This window comes from Podarcis erhardii, assembly GCF_964252035.2.
Source record: "Podarcis erhardii genome assembly, chromosome: 8".
Classification (NCBI taxonomy): Eukaryota; Metazoa; Chordata; class Lepidosauria; order Squamata; family Lacertidae; genus Podarcis; species Podarcis erhardii.
In genome coordinates, this window is record NC_138499.1 from 72518760 (window position 1) to 72543837 (window position 25078).

Consider the following 25078-nt stretch of genomic DNA (forward strand, 5'->3'; position numbering starts at 1 on the left):
AAACAGGTAGGTGGCAGTGCCATCAGTGGGATTCCCACTCCAGAAAACAGCAGGTGGTCTTGAAATCAGGCCTTCTGGAGGCAGGTGAGGCTGAGCTGGCCTGGGATCCATTGGATCCCAAGCTGAGCACACCGATGTCATGTGATGGCAGCGAGCCCAATCGCTGTGCCAGCTTGCAAACAATCATTCCATCATGAGTTGTAAAGGTGCATTAGCAGTGGCAAAACCCCACCCACTGGGGACAGAAGGTTTGGATTGTGCTATAAGAAATTTTGGGCTGCTGTGATGTTGTGCATCCTTCACTTTGTATGTGAGCACTCAGCTTTTCCTCAGAAGTCCTGAGTGACAACCTGGACTTTTACAAAGGATTATTTGATCTAGGCAAGTTTTCCAGATGCACTCAGATTTCCCCTACAACTCTGAAGGCAACCAACGTTAAAAGTGAGCAAACTGCTATGCTCAGGTTTCTAATTAGAGCCCGCATACTGAATTTCCCACTGCTTGCTTGGAAAGCTGATCTTACTTTGAACTATGTAATATCCACACAGATCAGCTGAATGTTACCTGACTTTACCCCATCCTTGAGCAGAAAGGTGACAAACCCTACTGAGAAATTTGGGCTTATTTACATTAAAAAGAGAGGACTTCTTTTTAAAAGTCCAACACGTGTGTTGCCTGAACAGAGCCATCCAAAACCACCTCAGATTTTGCTTCAGGCAAAATCCAGTGGCAGTTCCATTTCCAAGATCCACCAGTTTCTGAGGCTTTGTAAACTAAAGAAACCATTCTTGCTTTTAGATTTAATTTTCAAAATAGGGGGTGGAGATCATTAATGGCACTAGACAGTTAGTGCCGTAACCACTGCAGGGTTCCTATTTGCATTTGAATTTCTAAACATTTGCAAGAAAAGTAGCGGTAAGAGGCTTTTGAAGCAGCACAATCTTTTCCCACCACAAGAAAAAAAAAATCTCTTGTCTCTGACAGGTACTCCTTACCACTGTGTTCAGATTAACTCTTGCCTTGTGGTGCTTTCCTCAACTCACCAGGCCACTGAGGAGCCTTCTCTGTTTCTTCTCATGCCATTTTAAAATTATGTATGCAGATGAAACACCTATGAATGTGCACGCTCACACTCTCTCTCACACAAGTTTCTTGCGTTGTTGTTTTATTTCCCAGGCACATATCAGTTCAGCTCCCTGGAGTCTGCACCACTCGGAACTTCGCTTGGCAGGATAAAAGCCAATGACCCTGATATGGGTGAAAACGCTGAGATTGAGTACAGCATAGCTCCCGGCGATGGATCGGACGTCTTTGATATCATCACTGACAAGGACACACAGGAAGGGATTATAACTGTCAAAAAGGTTTATTTTTCCTCCTTCTCTTTTATTGGACTTAGCACTCCAGGTCTTAGGGTGTGTGTTTTCTCCCAGACAGGAGGGAGGAGAAGGTTCCCTGTGAGGTCAGCTGCAGAGAAGCTAGCATATTATGTCTGTTCTTCTTCTTTTCATTGCCAGGTAACCGTTAAACTTCAGAACTTGTGGTATGGGTTTTTTTTTGTTTTGTTTTGAGTATGTCAGTTCACCTATAGAGATATCCTTGGGAGCTCAGGCCTGTCAGATGCATTCAGACATCCCTGCATGACAACTTCTGAAGGATGGATATGTCAGGGTAAGGGAGGGTGGTTAGTTTCACAAAGCAGCCCACCAGGTGAACTCTTGCCGTTTGGTTTGCAGTGAATGGAGACAGCCAAACTATGAAATCTGGTCCTAAAGATAGAGGTCTGAGGAATTCCAGCCTCTAATGAGCACATTCCATGGGCAGCTTTTGGTCTACTAATGAGACCTTCCCTGCTGCCTGGACTCTGTCAAACAGATATATATATATATGTGTGTGTGTGTGTGTGTGTGTGTGTGTGTGTGTGTGTGAACACACATAAATTTAATGTGGACTTATAGCTACTGCTTTCCTTTAAAGGAGATGGGCACAAATTGAAATTGTGTTAGCAATACTTGGGTTCTAAGGCTTCCTCTTGCCTTACTAATAAATATTTTGATGGGATCTTAACAGTCTCAAGCTTTTTGGGGGGATGCTTCATCCCTGTGTTCTTCCTGCATGCCTGTTGGCTGTCTTCTCCAGTCAAATAGATGAAGAAACACCTGCAGGTCAAGAAATTCTGTGGGCAAATTCCTGTAAGGAACTGCTGGCCCAGGGCATCGGCTTTCAGGTCTCTCTTGATCTCCCACTTGCTAGCGTACAGATGGCTTCTACTCATAGGTTATCTTAAAAGACAGAGAGAAAAATAATAATTTGTGTGTCAGAGCAAATCTATACCCTGTCTCTCCATAGTGCAAGGAGGTTGCAGGATAGACATATTATTTATCTTCAACAGTGTGGTATGTGCCTCTACAGTATGTGTTATAGCTCGCAGCTAGGCAGGAGTTAAATTGCATGCACATTAGTATATTTGGACAGCTTTCTGCTGTAGTGGAGACCACATGCCCTACAAACAATGGGATATATGTGTCCAATCAAGTTATCCCATTAGCACAAGGAATCCCACATGTGCAACAAGACTTCCCCTCTCTCCTCTCCCTGTGCACACCTGCGCCCCCCCTCCCAAGACTGTTCTAGGATTTCCACACACCCCAACCCTCCAGAGCTGATTGGGGGTTGGGCGGGTGAAGAGAAGAGGGAGATGAAGTCCTATTGCACAGGCAGAAGTCCTTACACTAACGGGATAACTTCATCAAATTTAACACTATGAGGTTACAAGAGAGTAGTAACCCAAAGCACAGGTTACCCATAGACTACTATAACTCTTCACTGGTTGATATATTGATCCAGAACAGCACAGCAGTACCTTGGTGGATCAATGCTCTCCACTATACAGATGGACCCTACTTGAACTGTGCCCTTCACACAAGCCAAATCCATCAAAATGGAAAGCCTAGAGGAGATCATGTGAGATGGAGCATGGTCTGCCTAATCCAAGTGCTCACAGGGCAGGCCCAGTTCATATTGGAGGTTGTATGGAGAGTAGCTTGCACTGCTCCTTCACCTCTGACAATTCACCATCATCTCCCAAGAAATGTAAGAGCCATAGTAACAGTCACCCAATTAAATTCACAAGTTTAAGTGACAGCAAAGCAGGAACAGTTTTACTAAAATTCCAGTTGCCTTTCTGGGTTTAGGTTTACTTTGTGTCAGTACAACATCACATAGTTTTACACTGTAATTCCAAGGGCCAAACTAAATGTTAATGAATGTGCCATTCAAAACTCCATATCCCCTTTGTAATATTATTATGGGGGGTTGTCAGTGGCATTTTCTGGGTTAAGTGGGTGAACAGGAGGAGATCTGGGCAAAGCCAAACATCCTCTTTTCTTTCCTGATCTTCCCCTGATGAACGTTTTTTCTCTCTTTGCTGAGTTCAGCTTTAGTTAAAAATGAGCATCCTGAAGGTGCCAAGATTTATCCTAAATGAGAACAATTTCTGGCTCATATATATATATTCCACTGATTGTTACAGGACTATGTTTAGAATGGGTGTAATTTTGAGTCAACAGCAATTAGTCATTGATTTTGTGGATTGCAGCTAATGGTGCATGCAACATGCAGTGTGTTTTGGCAGATCTCAGAGAGATGAAACAGTGATTTGTATTGATGGATATATAAGAACCAACACACCCACCCCAAACAAAACTTTTAAAAAATGCCACAGTAGGCAAAATTAAGTTGACGAGGAGCCTTTATCAGAGCCATTTTTATTTCAGAGATCATTATTGCAGCAATTAAGGCTCCAATCCCTAAGCCCATTCATTTGGGTAAGTAAGTTTCATTGATTTCAATGGAATGTACTCTGAAATAAATACCAGAATTTTGTATGAGTCTGGTGCATAGGTTTTGAAGATTGGTATAACAAATACATAATGATACTTCGCTCTCACAAATTCACGCTGAATGGATGAATCAAAATTGTGAGTGTACTTCCCCAAGATGACATTGAAAACTTGGTTCACGCATTGTCTAACATGTTCTGGTTATAAGAAAAGTCTGAAAATGGGATATTATTCACCTCTCTGCTTCAAAAGCTGGGACAAGAAATAGCAGCCAGCAACTGCAACACAGGCCAAGAGGAGATGGAAAGTTGCTTGGTGAGAGTTCCCTTTCACAAAATTTAAACTATGGAAGTATCTTCACAGTGGTAAATGGTATATCTGTTATTGTGGAAAGCAGGAACTAAAACTAAATGAGTCAAACATACTAGTACAGTAGTACCTTGGTTGTCGAACTTACTCCATTCCGGGAGTCCATTCGACTCCCAGAACCATTTGAAAACCAAGGCGCTCTTTCCTATTGGCTGCAGAAGCTTCCTGCATTCAATGGGAAGCCATGGAAGCTGTGTCAGACGTTCGGCTTCCAAAAAATGTTCACAAACCAGAACACTCACTTCCAGGTTTGCGATGTTTGGGAGCTGATTTGTTTGGGAGCCAAGCCATTTGACAACCAAGGTACCACTGTACCTGGAAATGGGATGTCTCACGTAAGTCTTACAAGACTGAGGAAGGAGAATTTGCAGTGGGAGAACATACCTAGTGTTGCATTATGACTGAGCAGACCCAAGTTCAACTCCCTACACAGTTAAGAAGCTCACTGGGTGACCTTAGGCCAATCCAAATCTGTCAACCTAACTAGCCTCACAAATTCATTGTGAGGATATAATTAGAGGAGGCAGGAGTAGGTGCACCATTTTGAAAAGTGGGACATTGTATTAGTAGCTAGCTCTATGCCTTTTCCCCACTGCCTTTAAAAATTATCTAAGCACATTAACTCTGGCCAACCTAGCAGTTTGAAAGCACGTCAAAGTGCAAGTAGATAAATAGGTACCGCTCTGGCGGGAAGGTAAACGGCGCTTCTGTGCGCTGCTCTGGTTCCCCAGAAGCGGCTTAGTCATGCTGGCCACATGACCTGGATGCTGTACGCCGGCTTCCTCGGCCAATAAAGCGAGATGAGCGCCGCAACCCCAGAGTCGGTCACGACTGGACCTAATGGTCAGGGGTCCCTTTACCTTTACCTAAGCACATTAAAGTAATAACAAAAATTTACTAAGAGTAAAAATGTGGCAAGATACTGCCTCATTTATCGTCTTTCCCCCACAAAACACTGTCAGAAATTGAGAAAAGACCACCGAGAACATATTACCATGTCGTCGTCATTTTGTTGTGATGGAATAGAACAGTTGGGAAGCTGTCTTGGTGGATGATAGATAAGAACACAGTAATCTGCCTTATAGCAAGTCAGGCCATTGAGCCCATGTAGATCTGTATTATCTGCCCTGATTGGCAGCCACTCTTCACATTTCCAGTCTTACCTGGAGATCCAAGGACTGGAACCTGGGACCTTTTGCATGCAAAATAGGTGCTCTACCACTTAGTAGTATGACTGGGCACAGGACAGATAGAAATTTCAGAGTTAGCAAAAAGATTTATAAAAAGTGGTTTCCAACAGTACTAGTTCTACTTTGTTATCCTTCTGAAATGTAGTTGTTTTTCTGTGTGACATTCTTTTCCATTTCTTCTCCCCCACCCCACCTTTGACTGCAAGCAATTAGATTTCGAAAAGAAGAATCTATATGTCCTAAAAGTGGAGGCAACCAACGTTCATCCTGACCCGCGATTTTTCTACCTGGGACCATTTAAGGACTCAGCCTTGGTCAAAATTTATGTGGAAGATATTGACGAACCGCCAGTGTTTAGCATACCTTCTAATTTACTAGAAGTAGATGAAGATGCCAGGGAAGGTAGTATCATTGGGCAAGTGGTAGCTCAGGATCCGGATGCAGCAAGGAACATAATAAAGTAAGTCAACTTCCACAAACAGTGCAAATAGGCATCAAGTGTGCAATGTCCTTGCATTTATCTAACGAAAGAAAAAGAAAAAAGGGAGGCATAAAACCTTAAATCTTGCTTAACAGCCATTGTTGAAATTTCATGATTTGAAGATATTATTGAAGTGCTTACTAATTTCAATAAGGATAGGTCCACATTACTATAATTATTGCTATTAATGTTGTTAACATTTTATTATTATGTGTTACACTAAGGAGGTCAGAATGGATTATGTATGGTTCTTGTGTGCCACTTTGAGCATTATTTGGAAAAGTGACATATAAGTAAATTGGATGAAGGTAGCTCAAAAGTAGTCTCTTATCAAGGCAACTTAAAAGGCCAAAATCTTCAGCAGTAAAACTGCAACATGTGATTTCCTACCATTTTTCTAGACCAGTCCAAATATCACTTCTTTTTGAATAGTTATGTTTACTTCAGTGGAAATTCACATAGCTGTTTTGTTGTTACAGAGTTGTGAATTTCATTATTTGATGCATAACTCAGTAAGAATCTTGGTTCTTCACATTGTGTTTATATTTTAAATGATATGTTCAATTCATAGATTCATCTATTTCAGTTATAATATTACAGAGCTTTTACATCTGGCATTCAGTTGTTTGGATGTTTGGATTCTGGTTTCTTCCCAACTTTTACTGTAAGGTTCAACTCCATTTTGATGTAAAAATATTTAGTGACGTATTTTGGGTAGCACAGCAGTTAGATTTTGTGTGTGTGTGTGTGTGTGTGTGTGTGTGTGTGTGTGTACTTATATACTGGTTATAAAGTGCACTATTTTAAACCTCTGTTAAATGTTCAAAAAATTAATTAAAATCACAGTATGACTAGAAGACCAAGAGGCAGCCTGTGTTGTAATTTGACAGATATACTTTGGATCGGCACACTGATTTGGACAGAATATTCAACATCCACTCAGGAAATGGGTCCATATTTGTCTCAAAGACACTTGACCGAGAAGCGGCCCCATGGCACAATCTCACTGTCATAGCAACTGAAATCAGTAAGTGGCAGGTGCATCCTGTTGCATGGTTTTAAGTGTTTCCATATATATATATATATATATATATATATATATATATATATATATATATCTGCACAATATCACACCCAGTACTGCAACAATATATTCTGGGCAGTATCCAACTAAATAGCTATGATAGTGCAATGACTTTTAGCTGCACAATGTAACTTCCACACCACCCTAAATCTGCTCTGACTTTCCCCCCAACCCTCTGGAGAAGATTTAGTTGACATGTGGGGAGGTGTGGGGAGAGTAGCATGTAACGCAATTACTTCATACAGCTAAAAGTTGTTGGGCTAGTGTAAATATTTTGTTAGACAATCCCCACGTGTCACATATAGTACTGTAACAATATATGTTGTTTTAAAATTTTACAGATCCATGCAAAATGTATTGTTACAGTTTAACACTTAGACTGCAATTCTATGTACACTTCTCTGGGTGTAAGCCAGCTGGGTGTAAGTGGGACTTATTTCTGAGTAGACATGCATAGGGTTACATTATAAATCATAAAAGAGAATATGCTGTTTATAGAACCACCCAGGGGTTGAAATGGTCTCTTGTGTGTTACTGTAGTTTTTATCAGGGGGTTCAATAACAACACCTAATATATCCTCTTATGAGATGGTTCTCCAGTCAATATTTAGAGGCCCTTTTGTGTATCTTTCTTGAGAGGACTAATAGATCTATTGCCGAACTGGTAGCAAAATATGTGTATGTTGTCATGTCTCTTAGATTTGCTCAACACTCTCTCTCACTCTCACTCTCTCACTCTCTCAGTTCTATTCTGGCTGTGGGAGGTAGAGAAAGAGTGATGAGGTTCGTGTGGTGCTAATACATTGACAGAGCCAATTCGGTATTCTCACAGATATGTTTGCACTGCATCGACCTCGTTTCTGCCTTACCCACCCCCTCTGATTCTCAGTATGCAGCAGTCACATGAATGACCAGAGGTCATGTGAACAGTGGCTCCCCACCAAGCCACCAACAACTGGTAACAGCCCAAGAGTTTCAGCAATAAACTTAATTCCTTCTGAAAAATAAAGTCTCTGGAAGATGAAGATACAGGGGAAGGTTGGAACCCCAAACACCAGCCTTGCTCTATTTTCAGATATAATGCACAAAACCTTGGTGACTTCATATATCTCCTTTCTTGGGAATGGGGGCTTCCCGAAGTGGGAAAGTCTTCTGATCTGTGAAGGTACACTTTGGGCCTTCAAGCAGGAGACTACCCAGTCCCTGAGAAGGCAGAGCTTTGAACGAGGTAGTAGTGCAGTGAAAGTAAAGGGGGCAGGTTAGGGAAGCTCTGGTGGGCTAGCAGCTCAACGACTTGCTGGGGAGAGAGTAGGGATGGGCTGTGATTGTGTCCTCATCTCTAGCTGAGATTCAGGTAACAGCCTTAATAAATAACAAGATGAAAGATTAGAAAACAACAACAAAAAAAAACAAGGTAACAGTCTTGTTAGACTGCAATTCCATTCCCCTGCTCTGCATATGAATGTACACATACACCCTTTGTTCCTTGACCCGCCCCTCCAGGATTTGGGGAAAACTTGGGATGGCTTTTTAAAAATATAAATTATGTACTTCTGCAAACCTCGGGGTTCTGCCAGATATGCTGTTTCCTCCCTCTGGCAAGGTGGGTGGTTTTTGCTACATAAGGATCAGCACTCACACTGCAACATCAGAAATAGTGGAATTATGGTATAAGATTGTGGCTATTGTTTCTGTTTCAGGCAACCCCAAGCAAAGTACCCAGGCTCCCATTTTCATCCGGATTTTAGATATAAATGACCACGCACCAGAATTTGCCAAGTACTATGAAACTTTTGTTTGTGAAAATGCAAAAGCGGGACAGGTAAATGCATATTTACTGTTACCAACAAACTTGTAGATGAAATCTCAACACTTTCTGCACTTAGATCAATCCATAGTGGCAGTCTGACCCGTGCTTGATTGGTAGAGATGGGGGAAAGGGTCATATTTTTTAATCCCCCTAAGTCACACATTTTGTTTGTCTAAGCATTTTGATTTCATCTCTTTTATAGCTGGCCACACTGACTATTTGATAAAAAGGCAGTATGTAAAATTACGATAATAATTGAATATGTGTGCTCCTTTGAGAGGAAGAGTGGGATATAATTACTACTACTGCTGCTGCTGCTGCTACTACTACTACTACTAATAGACATAACAACATTTTACGACTGTAGAAAAAAAGTTACTGAATTAATTGTTCCATTCTATAAACCAGTGGTTCCCAATTAGCTAAGCACTGCAGACCCCCTGTTTTCAAGGGCCAAACCATGGATCCCCTACTTTTCAAAATTTTGATATCTCTATGGTAGTTTTTGTTATGTATTATAAGAAATAATAATTATAATGTGAATGGTGCCATGGACTCCCTGGGGTCCGCAGACCACCAATTGGGAACTACTGCTCTAAACTGATATGTGTCTAAGGCAGGGGTAGTCAACCTTTTTATACCTACTGCCCACTAATGCATCTTTCTGGATGGTAAAATTTCCTTACCTCCCACCAGTGCTCGATGGAAGGAGGATTCAGCTTGTGCCATAGAACTCCCTACCACCCACCTAGAATCCTGAAACTCCCACTAGTGGGCAGTAGGGACCAGGCTGACAACCCCTGGTCTAAGGACTATACAGTCATACTTTGGATTCCAAACACCTAGGTACTCAGATGTTTTGACTCCCAAACGCTGCAAACCCGGAAGTGAGTGTTCCAGTTTGTGAACGTTCTTTGGAACCTGAACATCCGACAGGGCTTCCACAGCTTCTGATTATTATTTTGTTATTATTATTGGCTGCAGGAGCTTCCTGCAGCCAATCAGAAGCTGCACTTTGGTTTCTGAATGTTTTGGAAGTCAAATGGACTTCCAGAATGGATTCCTTTCGACTTCCAAGGCACAACTGTATAGATTTTGACTATCAGCTAACTAATGCAGACTGCTGTGGGGGTTTTTTGTCAGAAGCAAAAGCAAGAAGGCAATACTACTTCTTTTTTAAAAGGACTTCTACTTTCTTAATATTTCAATGTTACTGCATATGACACAAATCTGTATTCAAGACCCAAGCATTAATATCTGGGTCCATTTTGCCTACCCAAGATGCATCCACACCAAGACCGCTAAAGGGAAAATATTGCAGCTTGAAAGAGACCTAGGCTTGATGAGGGGTTTCAGGGGGTGTATCCAACACCAGGCAGGTAATCAATATCTGCCTCAGGGTGAACAGGTAGAATTACATGCTTTGGCTAAAATTACTTTGATACTTCATGTATATTTTTCAGGGTGAAGACCGCCAAAGGGTTAGTTAACAATAAGCATGGGGGAGGCTTTTGATTCAGTTCACATTTAAAGATGAACCAGCCTAGCTCTCTGAAACAAAGCACAAACCATAACACGGACACCCTTCAAAATTTGCACTTTTCCTAATTCTTGGATAACAAAACTGCATGGACAGTGTCTCCATCCTAATAAAGACACATGCACAATATCACTATTTAAACTTAGTTCCAAAAATGCACACCACCATAAATAAATGTCAATTTGCTGTGCATCAATGGTGCCCCGAATCCAACACCTTAGCTTGCCAAGTTACTGTACTGTGTGGTTAAAAAAAAAGGTACAAGGTGTGGTATGAACAGTCCACATCCTTCTTTTTGCATCTCATGATATAGTAGTCAAATAAGATTCCTATGCTTTGCCTTTATTGTGGACATTCATTGTGTACTAACCAAATGCATCATCTTCACCTAATTATTAGTGGAAAGATTATGGTCTTCAAATCTTGGAAAAACTGAAAGGCAGGATATTAGCCTTCACAGCTTCATAATAGCCCATGGTTATACTTGCTCAATTGCAATGTTAGGCAACACAGAATATCAGACATTAAATAGACAGATGTTTAATGATACAGCATCTCGAAGTGACTCCAGCTCAATTCTTATTTAACGTGAGAGGTAGGGTTGCTGATATTCCTTGCTTCTATTTTGTGCTGCTCTGGGAATGCACAGAACTGTAAAAACAACATGGAGTCCAAGGCTGGACGCAGGAGGTATGATTTGAGTGGTTTCCCCTATGGTTTATGTAATTGCAATGAAGGCAGGAAGCAGCAAACACACTGGCCTCATAAGCCTCAGACCTTTAACAGTGCAACAAATGTACAGGCCTGATGCACACAAAGTTTTTTGAAGTGTTGACTACAATAGATGCACCTCGCTAGTATAGGTTTGTTTCTTGCTGAAGCATAAATTTGCACTGCCGCTGCTTCAGCAAGAAACAAACTTTTTTATTCTTAAATACTGAAGACGCAGATAATGAGACACCACACTAGAAAAACATCTTCGCAAGTAAAATGGATAAATCAGACATTCCCCCTCCCCAGTATGTGTGTGTGTGTGTGTGTGTGTGTGTAATATATATATATATATATATATATATATATATATATATATATGCAGGTTTTGGTGTCCTCGGGTGTCTTCCCGTGTAAAAGTTGGGGTGTCTAGGCGACGTTTCTACGAGGTCTCACTCGTCATCTTCAGGCTGGTGCTTTCGGCTTCTTGTTACTGGAACAGAGCAGGATCTCAGTGTTTGAGTTCCTATAAATACTGTAGAGGGGGTGTGGTGTATAGCCTCCAATGTTCTGGGCAGAGAGGAAGTTCCCAGGCTAGTGTGCCTTTTCTTCTTTTGTTCCTTAATTACTTGAGAGATATCTTGAGTGATTTCTTGAGTGATATCCTGAGTACCACTTAGGTGGGTCATTAGGTGTGGATTAGTTGTTAAAGTCTTTGTGTCTTGACCTCTTGAACTTTGTGAAGAGTTTTCCTGAGAAGATGGCTGTACTGTACTTAGTTGTGCTCTGGCTTGGCTTCGTGTATAGGGGCGAGCTGTGGTTTTGTGGCTTGTGTCAGCCAGATCTGTGTAGGGATTGCAGGGTGGTGCAGCATCCGGAGGTGCCACCATGGATTGGCTACTGGATGGTGTCTGTAATTCATCTGTGGAGAGGGTCTGGGTTTGGGTCTGGTGTGGTTGATTGGTGTTGGCGTTCTGTGTGCCTCTGGATCTGGTGTCAGTTTTTGTGGGGAGGGCTAATTTCCAGATGTCTGGCAAGCGGGATGTGTCGTCACGCTTGTTCATGTTGTGAGGGTGTTTCTCTATCTCGATGGCTTCCATGATTATTCTCTTGTGGTGATGTTCCGTGTTAAAGAGCAATTTGGAATCTGCAAAATTAATTTCGTGTCCTGTTTCTTTCATGTGTTGGAAAAGAGAGGAAGTTTTTTCTTCTTTTTTGACGGCATTCTTGTGTTCTGCGATACGTGCATTTATTCGTCTGTTTGTTTGTCCAATGTACGTGGCTGGGCAGACTTTGCAGGGTATTTCATAGATCCCTTGGTTTTCCAACTGGATTTTATCCTTGGGGTTTCTGAGGATATTGGCTATTTTTTGGTTGGTGCAAAAGGCTGTTTTGATATTGTGTTTATGGAGGATTTTGCTAATTTTATCTGTAGTGCCCTTGATATAAGGAAGGAGGGCCATGCCATTGTTTTCTTCTGTGTCTTGGTTTTTGGGGGGTGTTTCCTTTTGGATTAGCTTCGTAATCCTGTTTTGCTGGTATCCATTGGCAATTAACACGTTTGAGAGATTCTGTAACTCAGTTGTCAAGTGGTCTTTGTCAGCCAGGCGTTTGGTTCTGGAGATGAGAGTCTTGGCTACGGAGTTTATTTGTGCAGGGTGGTGGTGTGATTGTGCATGTAAGTAGCGGTTGGTGTGTGTTTTTTTCCGGTAGATAGTGTGTCCTAGGGAGCCATCAGGTTTTTTGTAGATTAGGACGTCAAGGAAGGGAAGTTGGTTGTTGGCTTCTATTTCCATAGTGAATTGTATTTTGGGGTGTAAGTTGTTGAGATGTGTGAGGAAGCTATCCAGTTTTTCTTTCCCGTGTGGCCAAATTACAAAGGTGTCGTCAACATATCTGAGCCAAAGTTTGGGTTTGTGTTCTGACTTGTCTAAAGCATTGGTTTCAAAGTGTTCCATGTACAGATACCAGCAAAACAGGATTACGAAGCTAATCCAAAAGGAAACACCCCCCAAAAACCAAGACACAGAAGAAAACAATGGCATGGCCCTCCTTCCTTATATCAAGGGCACTACAGATAAAATTAGCAAAATCCTCCATAAACACAATATCAAAACAGCCTTTTGCACCAACCAAAAAATAGCCAATATCCTCAGAAACCCCAAGGATAAAATCCAGTTGGAAAACCAAGGGATCTATGAAATACCCTGCAAAGTCTGCCCAGCCACGTACATTGGACAAACAAACAGACGAATAAATGCACGTATCGCAGAACACAAGAATGCCGTCAAAAAAGAAGAAAAAACTTCCTCTCTTTTCCAACACATGAAAGAAACAGGACACGAAATTAATTTTGCAGATTCCAAATTGCTCTTTAACACGGAACATCACCACAAGAGAATAATCATGGAAGCCATCGAGATAGAGAAACACCCTCACAACATGAACAAGCGTGACGACACATCCCGCTTGCCAGACATCTGGAAATTAGCCCTCCCCACAAAAACTGACACCAGATCCAGAGGCACACAGAACGCCAACACCAATCAACCACACCAGACCCAAACCCAGACCCTCTCCACAGATGAATTACAGACACCATCCAGTAGCCAATCCATGGTGGCACCTCCGGATGCTGCACCACCCTGCAATCCCTACACAGATCTGGCTGACACAAGCCACAAAACCACAGCTCGCCCCTATACACGAAGCCAAGCCAGAGCACAACTAAGTACAGTACAGCCATCTTCTCAGGAAAACTCTTCACAAAGTTCAAGAGGTCAAGACACAAAGACTTTAACAACTAATCCACACCTAATGACCCACCTAAGTGGTACTCAGGATATCACTCAAGAAATCACTCAAGATATCTCTCAAGTAATTAAGGAACAAAAGAAGAAAAGGCACACTAGCCTGGGAACTTCCTCTCTGCCCAGAACATTGGAGGCTATACACCACACCCCCTCTACAGTATTTATAGGAACTCAAACACTGAGATCCTGCTCTGTTCCAGTAACAAGAAGCCGAAAGCACCAGCCTGAAGATGACGAGTGAGACCTCGTCGAAACGTCGCCTAGACACCCCAACTTTTACACGGGAAGACACCCGAGGACACCAAAACCTGCATTCCTGTACCCGTGAAAATCTACGAAAGCATATATATATATATATATATATATATATATATATATATATATACACACTGGTGATGGCACTTGGCCACACAATGACATAGGAATTGCAAACTTCCATTAACATTCCCTACATTTTCAGAGTGAAGGTGGAAATACTTGTAGCTCACTTACTTAAAGGTACAGTGGTACCTCGGGTTAAGTACTTAATTCATTCTGGAGGTCTGTTCTTAATCTGAAACTGTTCTTAACCTGAAGCACCACTTTAGCTAATGGGGCCTCCTGTTGCCGCCACGCCGCCGGAGCATGATTTCTGTTCTCATCCTGAAGCAAAGTTCTTAACCCAAGGTAATATTTCTGGGTTAGCAGAGTCTGTAACCTGAAGCGTATGTAACCTGAAGCTTATGTAACCCAAGGTACCATTGTACATGAAACAACATATATAGTGGTATGGCTACTGGGGTGGTTTTTTTTGGGGGGGGGGAGGTGGTTGGAGTCTGACAAATAACATCATCATTCATCAGCTAGTATTCCAGAATATTGTACCAGCTCCACACGTTGCTTTTTTTATACTGAGGGGGAAAAACCTGACTTTTGTGAAAGAGCCAGAATTGATCCTCAATATTTACATTTGTGTGGCATCTGTACAAGCATTGTCCCAGATTGTGTGTGGAGGCAGTGGCATCGCAACGGGGGCGGGGGGCGGTGTGTCCCGGGTGCCATGTCTGGGGGGATGACAAGAAGGCAGCCCCGTGGGGGCTGCGCCGCCGCAGTCACATGTGGAGGATCCGCCGTTCGTGGATGCAGCCACAAGCAGAGGATCCCGGCACCAGCAGCAAACCGCTATGTACAGCACATGTGTGGCATCACACGCATGCGCTGTACAAAACGACGATGCCCATGCGCTATACATAGCAGTTTGCCACCGGCACTGCTCGAGCACCATACGGACAGCGGTGGGATCCCTCCATCGCCGCTACAGCTGCATGTAGAGGATCCTCCATTCATGGCTGCAGCCGCGAGCAGAAGATCTTGGTACCGTCCGTAAGGCACTGGAGCACCGCCGGCAGCAAACTGCTATGTACAGTGCATGTGCAACGTCGCTATGTACTGCGCATGCGTTGTACGTAGTGACACTACACATGCGCCCTACGTAATGATGGCCCACCCCGGGCGTCACAGCGTCTTCGTTCACCCCTGTGTGGAGCGGTTAGAATGCAGTTCAGCTTTCATTTAAAGTTGATCTTACCTAATTCACACTTTCCAGAACCAGAGCTTTTTTTCAGCCGGAACTTGCCGGAACTCAATTCCTAATGGCTATTGCCATTCTAAGATAATGAGGGAGGTGTTGATTGTGAGTTCTGACACCTCTTTTTCCAGAAAAATAGCATTGTCCAAAACTATATGCGCAGTGAAACACAGGAATCCTTCAAAATCCCCACGTCACCAAATTTGACAATGCAGTCCCCAGCCATGTGTACAAAAATGCATAAAATAGGATAAAGAGTTTACAAAAAATGCACATATTCATGAAAATAACACAATACATATCATGCTAGGGGAAAATGCTTTGTGGAAATGTGTACATTAGGCTACATTGCTTACTACTGTCTGTATTGGGAGAAAATCACACAAAAACGCAGATGAATTTCCATGAGGACCTTTAAATGATGATTTCAAACTGATGTGGAAATGTGAAGAAATGAATTTAATATTGGGAACATGAGAAACTGAGAGAAACCATAACCAACAGATTCACCCATCCCACACTGGGGGGCCTAACAGCCTTATGATAAATTGTTAGAATTTGTCTTCTAGTTAGACATTTTCTCCTTGCATTCCTCAAGGCAGTAATTGCAGGGATCTAATTACATCCCTTTTTAATTAACTTGCTTATCTTAGTTTTGTTGTTTTGCAGGCCTCTACAAAGGGGAAGTTTTCTCTTGCTGTTTTGATGCTTATATGAGAAGACTTTTCCTGTATACTTCAAGAAAAATTGCAGGGCTTGATCATGACACAGAGGTTGAAAATGCTGACAGCTATTTGACCCCCCACCCCCTCATCTAGCCCGTTGTACTTGCCATTTTTGCTGCAGGGGGAATTAAACAGGTAGCAGCGACTCTGGAAAAAAACAAAATCAACAATTCAAATAAAAGATCAGCTTTGACAATAAGGTTGTTTTATGAAGCATGGAGGATTGTGGAAACATATTCAAAATGTGTGTTGCCAAGTGCAATATATTTCTTCATGGTCCTGCCACAACTACATTATGTGGGTGGATAACTCACAGAGGAGTTTTTTTTTTTTTTTCCACTCTTCTTCTTTCTCTCAATTGCAACAGGAAAGCCTTATCTACAAAAATAGAGTTATGCAGTGAGCAGGGAATGACACTTTCTGGTGATCTTCTATTAAGATTTATGAGAGAATTTTTGTTTGTTTTTTTAAACTCACTAACTTGCCTAAAAATAGCCTGTTTATGAGAGATAGATAATTTCACCCAGAAACAATTTTTCATGCTTGCCTTGTGGACACTGTCCTAAGTTTTGGGTCATTTCTTGGCAAGAGGTGTCAGTGAAAATGCATTAACATCCCATTTCACCTGTTCTGCGGCTTACTCATAGAATACACAATTGCTGCAGCTAAACCCAGGTGACCGCTGACTCCAAAATGAAGATCTGTGTATTTATATCCAGAGCTGTTTATAGTCCATGCTGTTGTTACTGTTGGCTGTTGTTATTTTTTTAATGTGAAATGATGTGTAAAGTAATCCTAATTCAGCACCAAGGAAAGCTCAATTCTTCAATTTCCACATCAAATGAATTTGCATCTTTTATTCCACATAATTGCTTCTGCTTTTTGTTTTATTTTACTGTCTTGCATAATTGGCTCTGGGTTTGCTAGTCAGGCAGAGGAAGTGACAATGAGCTATGCAGGGGACAGAAGCACCCCCTCCTTCGCCTAGAAACCTTTCTGAATATGCAAACCCTCTGATTCCCAAGATTTTAGCAAGCCTTGTCTTCCATGAGCAGCAGACAGCATGGCAGGTCTGTGCCACTCATCTGGTCTTCCTCTGTTTGCATCACTGCTGTATGCTGGGAGCAGAAAGGTTGGTACAGTGAAAACGCACTGGCAGGTATGCTGGATTGGCATTCCTCTCCATCGCAGTATCCAACAATGACAGAAACAGAGGGAGTTCAGGTGAGCAGCTCAGCCCCATCAAGCCATCAACTACTGCCCTGCACATTTCCACATAGATCGTCACAGCCATGAAGACTGGAAACTTGCTCCTGTATTTTAAAATGGAACCTGATGCTCAGCAAACTGATTTCTAGACCCAATAAACACTCTTCAGGTTTCCTTCACTCAATTGCAGCATTCACACAGTACTAAAGAGACTCTTATTTTCCCCCTTCGTTGGTCCTTCACCAGTTAAGAAGCTCTGTCTTTTGAACATCATTTAGTGCATGAGTGTCTATGTGTTGAATGAAGTCTTAAAGACTGCAAGGGCCCCTACACACAGATAATGGTTCTTACGCTTGTAGTATCATTGATATTGTAAGCATTTACGTCCCATCCTTCCTAATGCCTGTCAGCTGCTTCTTCCTCCTCCTTCATCTCAGTATTGCCCTTGTAGAACAGCAGGGAGGAACTAACTAGAATTACTTGGCTCCAAGTGTCATTGCCTCAGTCTCCACCAACTGTTTGGGCTACCTGCATTGCATCCCACTAGACTTGAGGGGAAGCAGCCACCACTGAAAAGACCAATTTCATAGGCAGGAACATGAAAGGAGCACTATTTATTTATTTATGGGGGGTGAATGCTTGCTAAAGGGGTTCTTGTAATGTGGTGGGTGTAGGCTCTAGCTATTAAGAATCAAATCTGCTCCCATCTTGGGGCCATTGAATATGTGATGTTCTTAACCACACTACTTTTATTTGGGAGAAGCAGCTGTGGGGTTCCAATCTGGAACATGTTCCTGATCCAAAACTGAGCCGCTCACTGGTTTTCTCATTTAATCACTCTAAAGCAGTGTGTTCCCAAAGTGGGCGACACTGCACCCTGGGGTGGTACTGGGACAATTCAGGGGGTGGTAGTAGCTTCGGATGCAATTGGGGGGCACTGAATAAAAATAAACAGGCAGAACAAGAATAAAGAAAGAAGAGAAGAGAAGAGAATTTTGAACAACTGTTTGTACAGTTGTATGCTGTGTACTGATGCTTACTGCCAGGTCAGGCACCATTGTGGGATGGAGGGCAACAACCCCCAGATTCAGCAGTTGTGCTGGCAGCAAGGAGTTTTCCTGGGCTTGGGTGAACCATTTTTGGCTTGAGCCAGGCCCAGGAAGTGGATTGCAACTTTACTATGTTGTAGGACGTAGGTAGAAATATAGAAACATAAAAAACCCACAAATTTGTCACTGTATCTTTCTGTTTGTTCGCTTAGAGAAGTTGAATTTCCAGGGGCACTGAGTTGTTGTTGTTTTGTAAAGGGGGCAGCAGGCCAAATAAGTTTGGTAACCTCTGCTCTAAAGCATGGCAGAATATTGGGAACTTGTTCATATATGTACGTATGTATGCATAGACATATAGACACCAAGACATTTCAGTGCATGTTTGGTTTGTAGGATTTCCCCTCCCACTTCCCCATGCTCACTCTCGGCATTTCGTGTCAGCTCTTTTGTCTTTTCAGATAAAGATGAAGTGGACTAGCTTGTCTTTTTGAGTCTGCCAGTATCGCCCTTCAGCTAGCATTGCATAGGGCTTACTTCCCCCCCTCTTTCCGTCCCCTCGCAGCTCCAGCTGAGCATTCTGCTTCATCCCTGTGACTTGAACAGGGACTTGAAATCTACTTGACAGTGGGTAGTGCATGTGGAGTAGCTGTAATTGTAATGTGAGGCATTAGAAGTGGCTGGAGATTCCAGAAGGTCGCTGTTGAGCTTGCCAATCAGGGCTTTGAGTATTATACAGAGCACCAAGGGCTGCCTGCTGAAGCTAAGAGCAAGCCATTGTTTGTGTGCTCTGAGGAGGATACAAAGTCGAACAACTTGAATTGACATATGGGTGCCACAAATAAATGCATGGGTGGAGGTGGTTTTGCACCTACTGCAGTAGAAAGTGGAAGGCAGGGATTTCCAAGTGTGCAAAGACAGAGATTCTAAGCATCAGGAATACCATTTTGACATAGGAAGGAATTTACTGATCCTCTTATTGAGCGACTCCTTATAAACTTCCAACAAACCCCATGGTTTTCTGCAACACAGTGTGAAAAGAACTGTGCTAGGGCAATAGACGGCAAGCAGTGAGAAACATTCCCTCACAGGTGTTCTGAGTTGTGCCTTATCCGTAAACCAATCTCCAGTATGAACTCCACACAACAGTAGTAAAATGCCATTGATCTGGTTCTTCTGAAGTCATTTCAGGTATTTCAGAATTAGAGCATGCAAAGGTGGTTTTAAGTTTCTCACAACATGTTCCCATGTTTCCTGGCAGCTCATACAAACCATTAGTGCTGTGGACAAGGATGAGCCACCACGTGGACACAAATTCTTTTTTGAGCTGGTGCCAGAATACACAGTCCATCCAAACTTCTCCATCGTGGACAACAAAGGTAGGCTCTAATTATTAGCTCTAGGTGCCCTGTTTTCATCCCTGCACATAAAGATTCCTAATGTGAGTTTCCATTTCTCTTGGTCTTCTGGTTCAGATAACACAGCAGGCGTCATAACAAGAAGGAATGGATACAGCCGGAATAAAATGAGCACCTATGTCCTGCCAGTGGTAATATTTGACAATGACTACCCCATCCAAAGCAGCACTGGCACACTGACTATCCGGGTGTGCACCTGTGACAGCCGAGGGAACATGCAGTCTTGCAATGCTGAAGCTTTGCTCCTTCCAGCGGGTCTTAGCACAGGAGCCCTCATTGCCATTCTGCTCTGCATCGTGATTCTCCTGGGTAGGTGATTCAGTCCCCTTCTCTTGCTTTACATCTGAAAAATGATTAAAATGTCCAGACAAGGGGAAGAGGATATTTGCCCTAGGGGCCAACTTCTAGTTATTCCTTTTTCCAGACCTGCACAAATCAAGTTAAGAGGTGCTTTAATATGGGGATAGGTTGGCTCAGTTCTGTAAGGTAAAGGACCCCTGGACAGTGAAGTCCAGTCGAATTTGACTATGGGGTGCGGCACTCATTTATGCTTTCAGGCCAAGGGAGCTAGTGTTTCTCTGCAGACAGTTTTTCTGGGCCATGTGGCCAGCAGGACTAAACTGCTTCTGGTGTAACAGAACACCGTGATGAAAGCCAGAGCACACAGAAACGTTGTTTACCTTCCCGCCACAGCAGTACCTATCTATTTACTCACACTGGCATGCTTTTGAACTGCTAGGTTGACAGGAGCTGGGACAGCGAAATGGAAGCTCACCCCATCGAGAGGATTTGTACTGCTGACCTTACAATCGGCAAACCCAAGAGGCTTGGTGGTTTAGACCACAGTGCCAGCTGTGTCCCAATGCTCAGTTGTGTAGGTCAGCTGTAACCAGCTGATGTTTTGATACTAGTGAAGGAACATGCAAAACAACATGTTGTACTTGCTGAGACTCGAAATGGCTGTTTTGGAAAAGTAACATAGCTTACACATCCGAAACATACATTTCACATGCTCATTCTTTAAATTGGCATTTTTGGAAAATGAAAATGGTTCATACATGGGTTCAACAGTACCTCTGTATAACCCACCAGGTGGATGTGTGCCATCCTATGTCTCTGATCAACAGCCCCAAAGCTCATTGCAAAGAGATCAAGGGAATTCTGCCAGATTCCCATAGTTCAAACACCAACTGAGATATAAGGATACTTATATTGAATAATATTGCATACTATCTAACATGCTGAGGGGGTGAAAGTCATGATGTATGAGCATTTCTGCCAACTTTGACATACCAGTGAAGTGGGAATGGCCTATGTCAGGAATGATCTTTACTTTCTGAGAAACGGCCATGTCTCTGCTTTGCTTGTAGTGACTGTGGACAATGCTGCCTCTTGGCCATATGTCAGCCTGAAGAGCTGCATCCTCCCATCATTCATTGTGATGTCACAAAGTTAGACCACAAATCTTTGTTTGTGTGAGACTTATCAACACTAAGATCAAAAGGAAGAAAGTTTCACCTAGTTGGGGTCACAAGTTGAAAAAAAAAGTGCCAGAGGCATCTTAGTTTGATGTAGTTCTGTGCAGCATACAAATTAATCCAAGGTCCAATTCAGGTGGCCTTCTCCCAATTAGTGGTTAATTAACAAAGCTAGAAAAATGAAGATCCTTGCAGTGTCTGAGATCTGTAGTATCAAATTAGGAATTGACACATCAGTCTATTTCTCGTACACATCACTTTCTCATGTCTTCACCCATAAGTCTACTTCATCCAGTTTCCGAATACATGCAGAATTCAAAAGAAAAACTGTAATAAAATGTGCATATAATACATATTTAAATACATATTTTCAAACCTAATGCGTGGCACCCAATGAACTGGTTCCATTAGCACAAGGTTGTATATTTGCACAATGGAACCTCCCCTCTTCTCTTCTCCCCATGCCCCCTTGTGCCCTCCTCAGATCTGATCTGGAAGCTTGTGGGAACTCCAAAAGATATTTAGCAGGTGCATGGGGAGAAAAGATGGAGGGGAAACATTTGTGTGGCGAGGCCCTAGGCCCCACAGCTCCCTCAGAAATAAGCACACAGACACGAATATGTTGGGTTAATGGGATAACTTAGGCCACAACGTTATTGGTTACAGATGTGAGCAGTCTGGCTTAGGCAATTGGATGAAGCAAGACAATATCCCAAATCCTGCCCGTCTGCAGGGGTCCTGTAAGGGTCAACCACCGATAGGGGGAGCCCTACGTTATACATCAATTGAGTACCCCCAAGGTCACCGATGGGGCCGTGGCATGGCCCTAGCCCATGCCCAGGCTTTGGGCAGGAACCACACCCCCAAATCCCTTTAACAGCATACCCTTAATGTGGAGGGCCAGGCCAGAAGCAGCAACTGCCCCTCTCATGACAAGGCTTACCTAATGCCTAACCTTACAAAGTTGTATGATTGCTACTAGGTAGGCAAAAACCAAATGGCTGGTGCCAATTTGGCAAGTGGAAAAATTCCTACCTGGCCCCAACAACCAGGCAACTGACATTAGTCGTAGCAAGGTCATAGCCAAGAAAAGACGGTGGGCGGGCTGGGAGATCCGATGGAGGAGACAAATGGAGGCTGCCCTTCCCAGCCGTGCTGCAGTTTAAATGCCACGTGGTCACGTCCCCCCGGCTAACCCGATTGGTCAGCCAGGGGGCGTGACGCGGCGGCTGGGAGTCCTAGTGATGTGGGTAGCATCCCTCTGCCCACAGCCAGGTCACTGGGAGGTCTCGGGTTGCCGCCCGCAACGCAGCCCCCCCCCCAAGGGAGCCATTTTCTAAATACATTTTCTTTCAAAATTTGCATTTTTAGACATACATTGTATTTATTTGGGGGTGAGTACTGCTTCAGAACATCCAGGAATGATCTCATCAGGGAAGCATGTCTGGTGTCACCACAACTTTCAGACACCAAGAAACTCTTGCGTACCCATGCTTCTCCTCCCCAGCCCTCTGCAGTTCTGGGGCTTTTCATAACTTCCCAGAATCAATTTAGGGGCAGGCATGGTAGGAAAGGAGAGGAACCAAAGCCTTGTTGTGTTAGTGGAACTTGGCACTAGCACAACTGTGGCACTAACTTAGTCATGTTCATAAATTTCAATAGATCTCCCCTTCAGTAAAAGTTCACTGACTACCACTCAATAATTATAACATTATAGTTTGTTTCGAAGGGCAGAAAGCAACCCATCACCAAAGGAATGTAAGTGCAGCTGAAGATGAACTAAAAGCACCCTGGCATGTTGTGTCGTTTCCTGCTGTTTAATGCAGCAATTAAATTTATGATGAGCTTTTACAAGTTCATAAAAAGTCCCAAATACAAATGCAGAAGAAGGCACTTCTCTAATAAGAGGGCACCTCCTCTAAGGATCATGCTTTTAACTGTTGAAGTATGAAACTTGATGTGTTGCCCATAACAACAACAAAGAAGAGTGCTAAAGGGGGATAACTGAATAGACTGAAGAGCCAGGGAGAGTATTCTTTGTAGTGAAGGCAAAAGGGAAGTGCCAAGGTTCTCTAAAACTTGTTTGTGAAAACAGCATGTGTAGAATAGACCATGCACATTTATTGGTCAACTTGCTTCAGCAACATCCTCACTACAATATAACCTTGGTTGAGTCATTTGGTACCCACGGGCACCAAATGCATGCAGAGCGTTCTGAGAGCAGACCAGCTAGCTTTCCCTCCTAAATGCCAGCAAAGGTGTCACCCCACCCCACCCCACCTGATGATGCTCATAGGTGCATAGGAAGCTGCCTGATATTGAGTCACACCATTGGTCCGTCTTGTTCAGTACAGTCTACACCGAGGACCAGAAGTTTCTTGTCCATGAAGCTAATTAGCCCCTTGAGGCCTCCCCACTTGGCCCACAAGGCCATTTTGCCCGGACACTGAGGTCCAGCACCGAGGGCCTTCTGGTGGTTCCCTCGCTACAAGAAGCCAAGTTACAGGGAACCAGGCAGAGGGCCTTCTTGGTAGTGGCACCCGCCCTGTGGAACGCCCTCCCACCAGATGTCAAAGAGAAAAATAACTACCAAACTTTTAGAAGACATCTGAAGGCAGCCCTGTTTAGGGAAGCTTTTAATCTTTAATAGGTTATTGTATTTTAGTGTTTTGTTGGAAGCCACCCAGAGTGGCTGGGGAAACCCAGCCAGATGGGCAGGGTATAAATACATTATTATTATTATTATTATTATTATTATTATTATTATTATTATTTTGACCAAGCCATGCCTACCTGACCTACAATGGGGCTCCTCTCCCTGCTTGTTCTACTTGCTGCTGAAGGCAAATGGGCATAATGGTCACGAATCCAGGATTGGCACAGTCCATAAGAAATCCAGTTGCAGCAGACTTAACTTAAACTACAGCATACAGAACAGAACACCACACCAGAACATAGAGATAGAAAGTGTGAAACCCAGGCTCCTCCTGACCTGACTATTATAGTCAGCATGACCTTGACGGAAAGGATAACAGAACCAGTTTAAACCAGCTGTACTCAGCTTCCCAGAAGGAATAACCCAAACATCAGAAACCTTCTTCCTGCATCTTTCTCATTGAAAGAAACCTTCCAGAACACTCTTGAACTAGGTAGAATAGGAAAGAAACATCAGACCAACACAGTCATACCTCAGGATAGCTTCAGGATAAGTATTTTCGGGTTGTGCGCTGCGGCTACCCGGAAGTAACAGAGCATGTTACTTCTGGGTTCCACCGCTTGTGCATGCACAGACGGTCAAAATGATGTCATGCGCATGCACGGAAGCGGCAAATCACGACCCTCGCATGCATGGACGCGGGTTGCGTTCGCTTCTGGATGTGAACAGGGCTCCGGAACGGATCCCGTTCGCATCCAGAGGTACCACTGTACTTTCTGTACCAAGAAATGCAAACTGACAGTACTCGCCATACCCTGTTCCATTTACACCTGACTAAACCCTTTACACATTACCCACCCCCTCAACTATCCCCGCACAGCTTGCCACAAACCCTTTTAAAGGAGGGGCAGGCACTCTGGAAAATGGTTTTCTGAATCATCTCCCTCCTCCATTAAGCCTCGCCGTATCAATGTTTAATAGAGGGAGAGAATCACCCCACAGAGCACTCTGCCAAACCATGCTGTGAAGTGCCTTCCCCCTCCATTGAACCTTATGCAGTTGCATTTAACAAAGGGTGGGAGGAGCTTCACAGAGCAGTTTGCCAAAGTGCGCTCTGCTTCCATGAAACCTCGCTGCGC

The 25078-nt window shown here is 43.2% G+C and overlaps 1 protein-coding gene and 1 long non-coding RNA gene across 3 annotated transcripts in view; one reads left to right on the plus strand and one right to left on the minus strand.

Moving 5' to 3' along the window:
* CDH9 (cadherin 9) overlaps positions 1 to 25078 on the plus strand; it is a 148984-nt gene that overhangs the window by 121527 nt on the left and 2379 nt on the right. Inside the window, exons 6-11 of one of the 2 annotated variants that reach the window (XM_081873027.1) lie at positions 1177 to 1364; positions 5608 to 5861; positions 6773 to 6909; positions 8667 to 8788; positions 19649 to 19766; positions 19863 to 20114. In XM_081873027.1, coding sequence (XP_081729153.1) covers positions 1177 to 1364; positions 5608 to 5861; positions 6773 to 6909; positions 8667 to 8788; positions 19649 to 19766; positions 19863 to 20114 — 1071 coding nt within the window. Of the gene's footprint in view, positions 1 to 1176; positions 1365 to 5607; positions 5862 to 6772; positions 6910 to 8666; positions 8789 to 16076; positions 18195 to 19648; positions 19767 to 19862; positions 20115 to 25078 lie in introns of those variants that run through there. The other variant, XM_081873028.1, reaches the window with a different exon arrangement.
* LOC309348106 lies at positions 19926 to 22368 on the minus strand. Its single transcript, XR_014159150.1, has 2 exons — positions 21099 to 22368; positions 19926 to 20148 (listed from the first exon to the last, which is right to left on the minus strand). It is a non-coding gene; the product is annotated as an uncharacterized lncRNA (long non-coding RNA).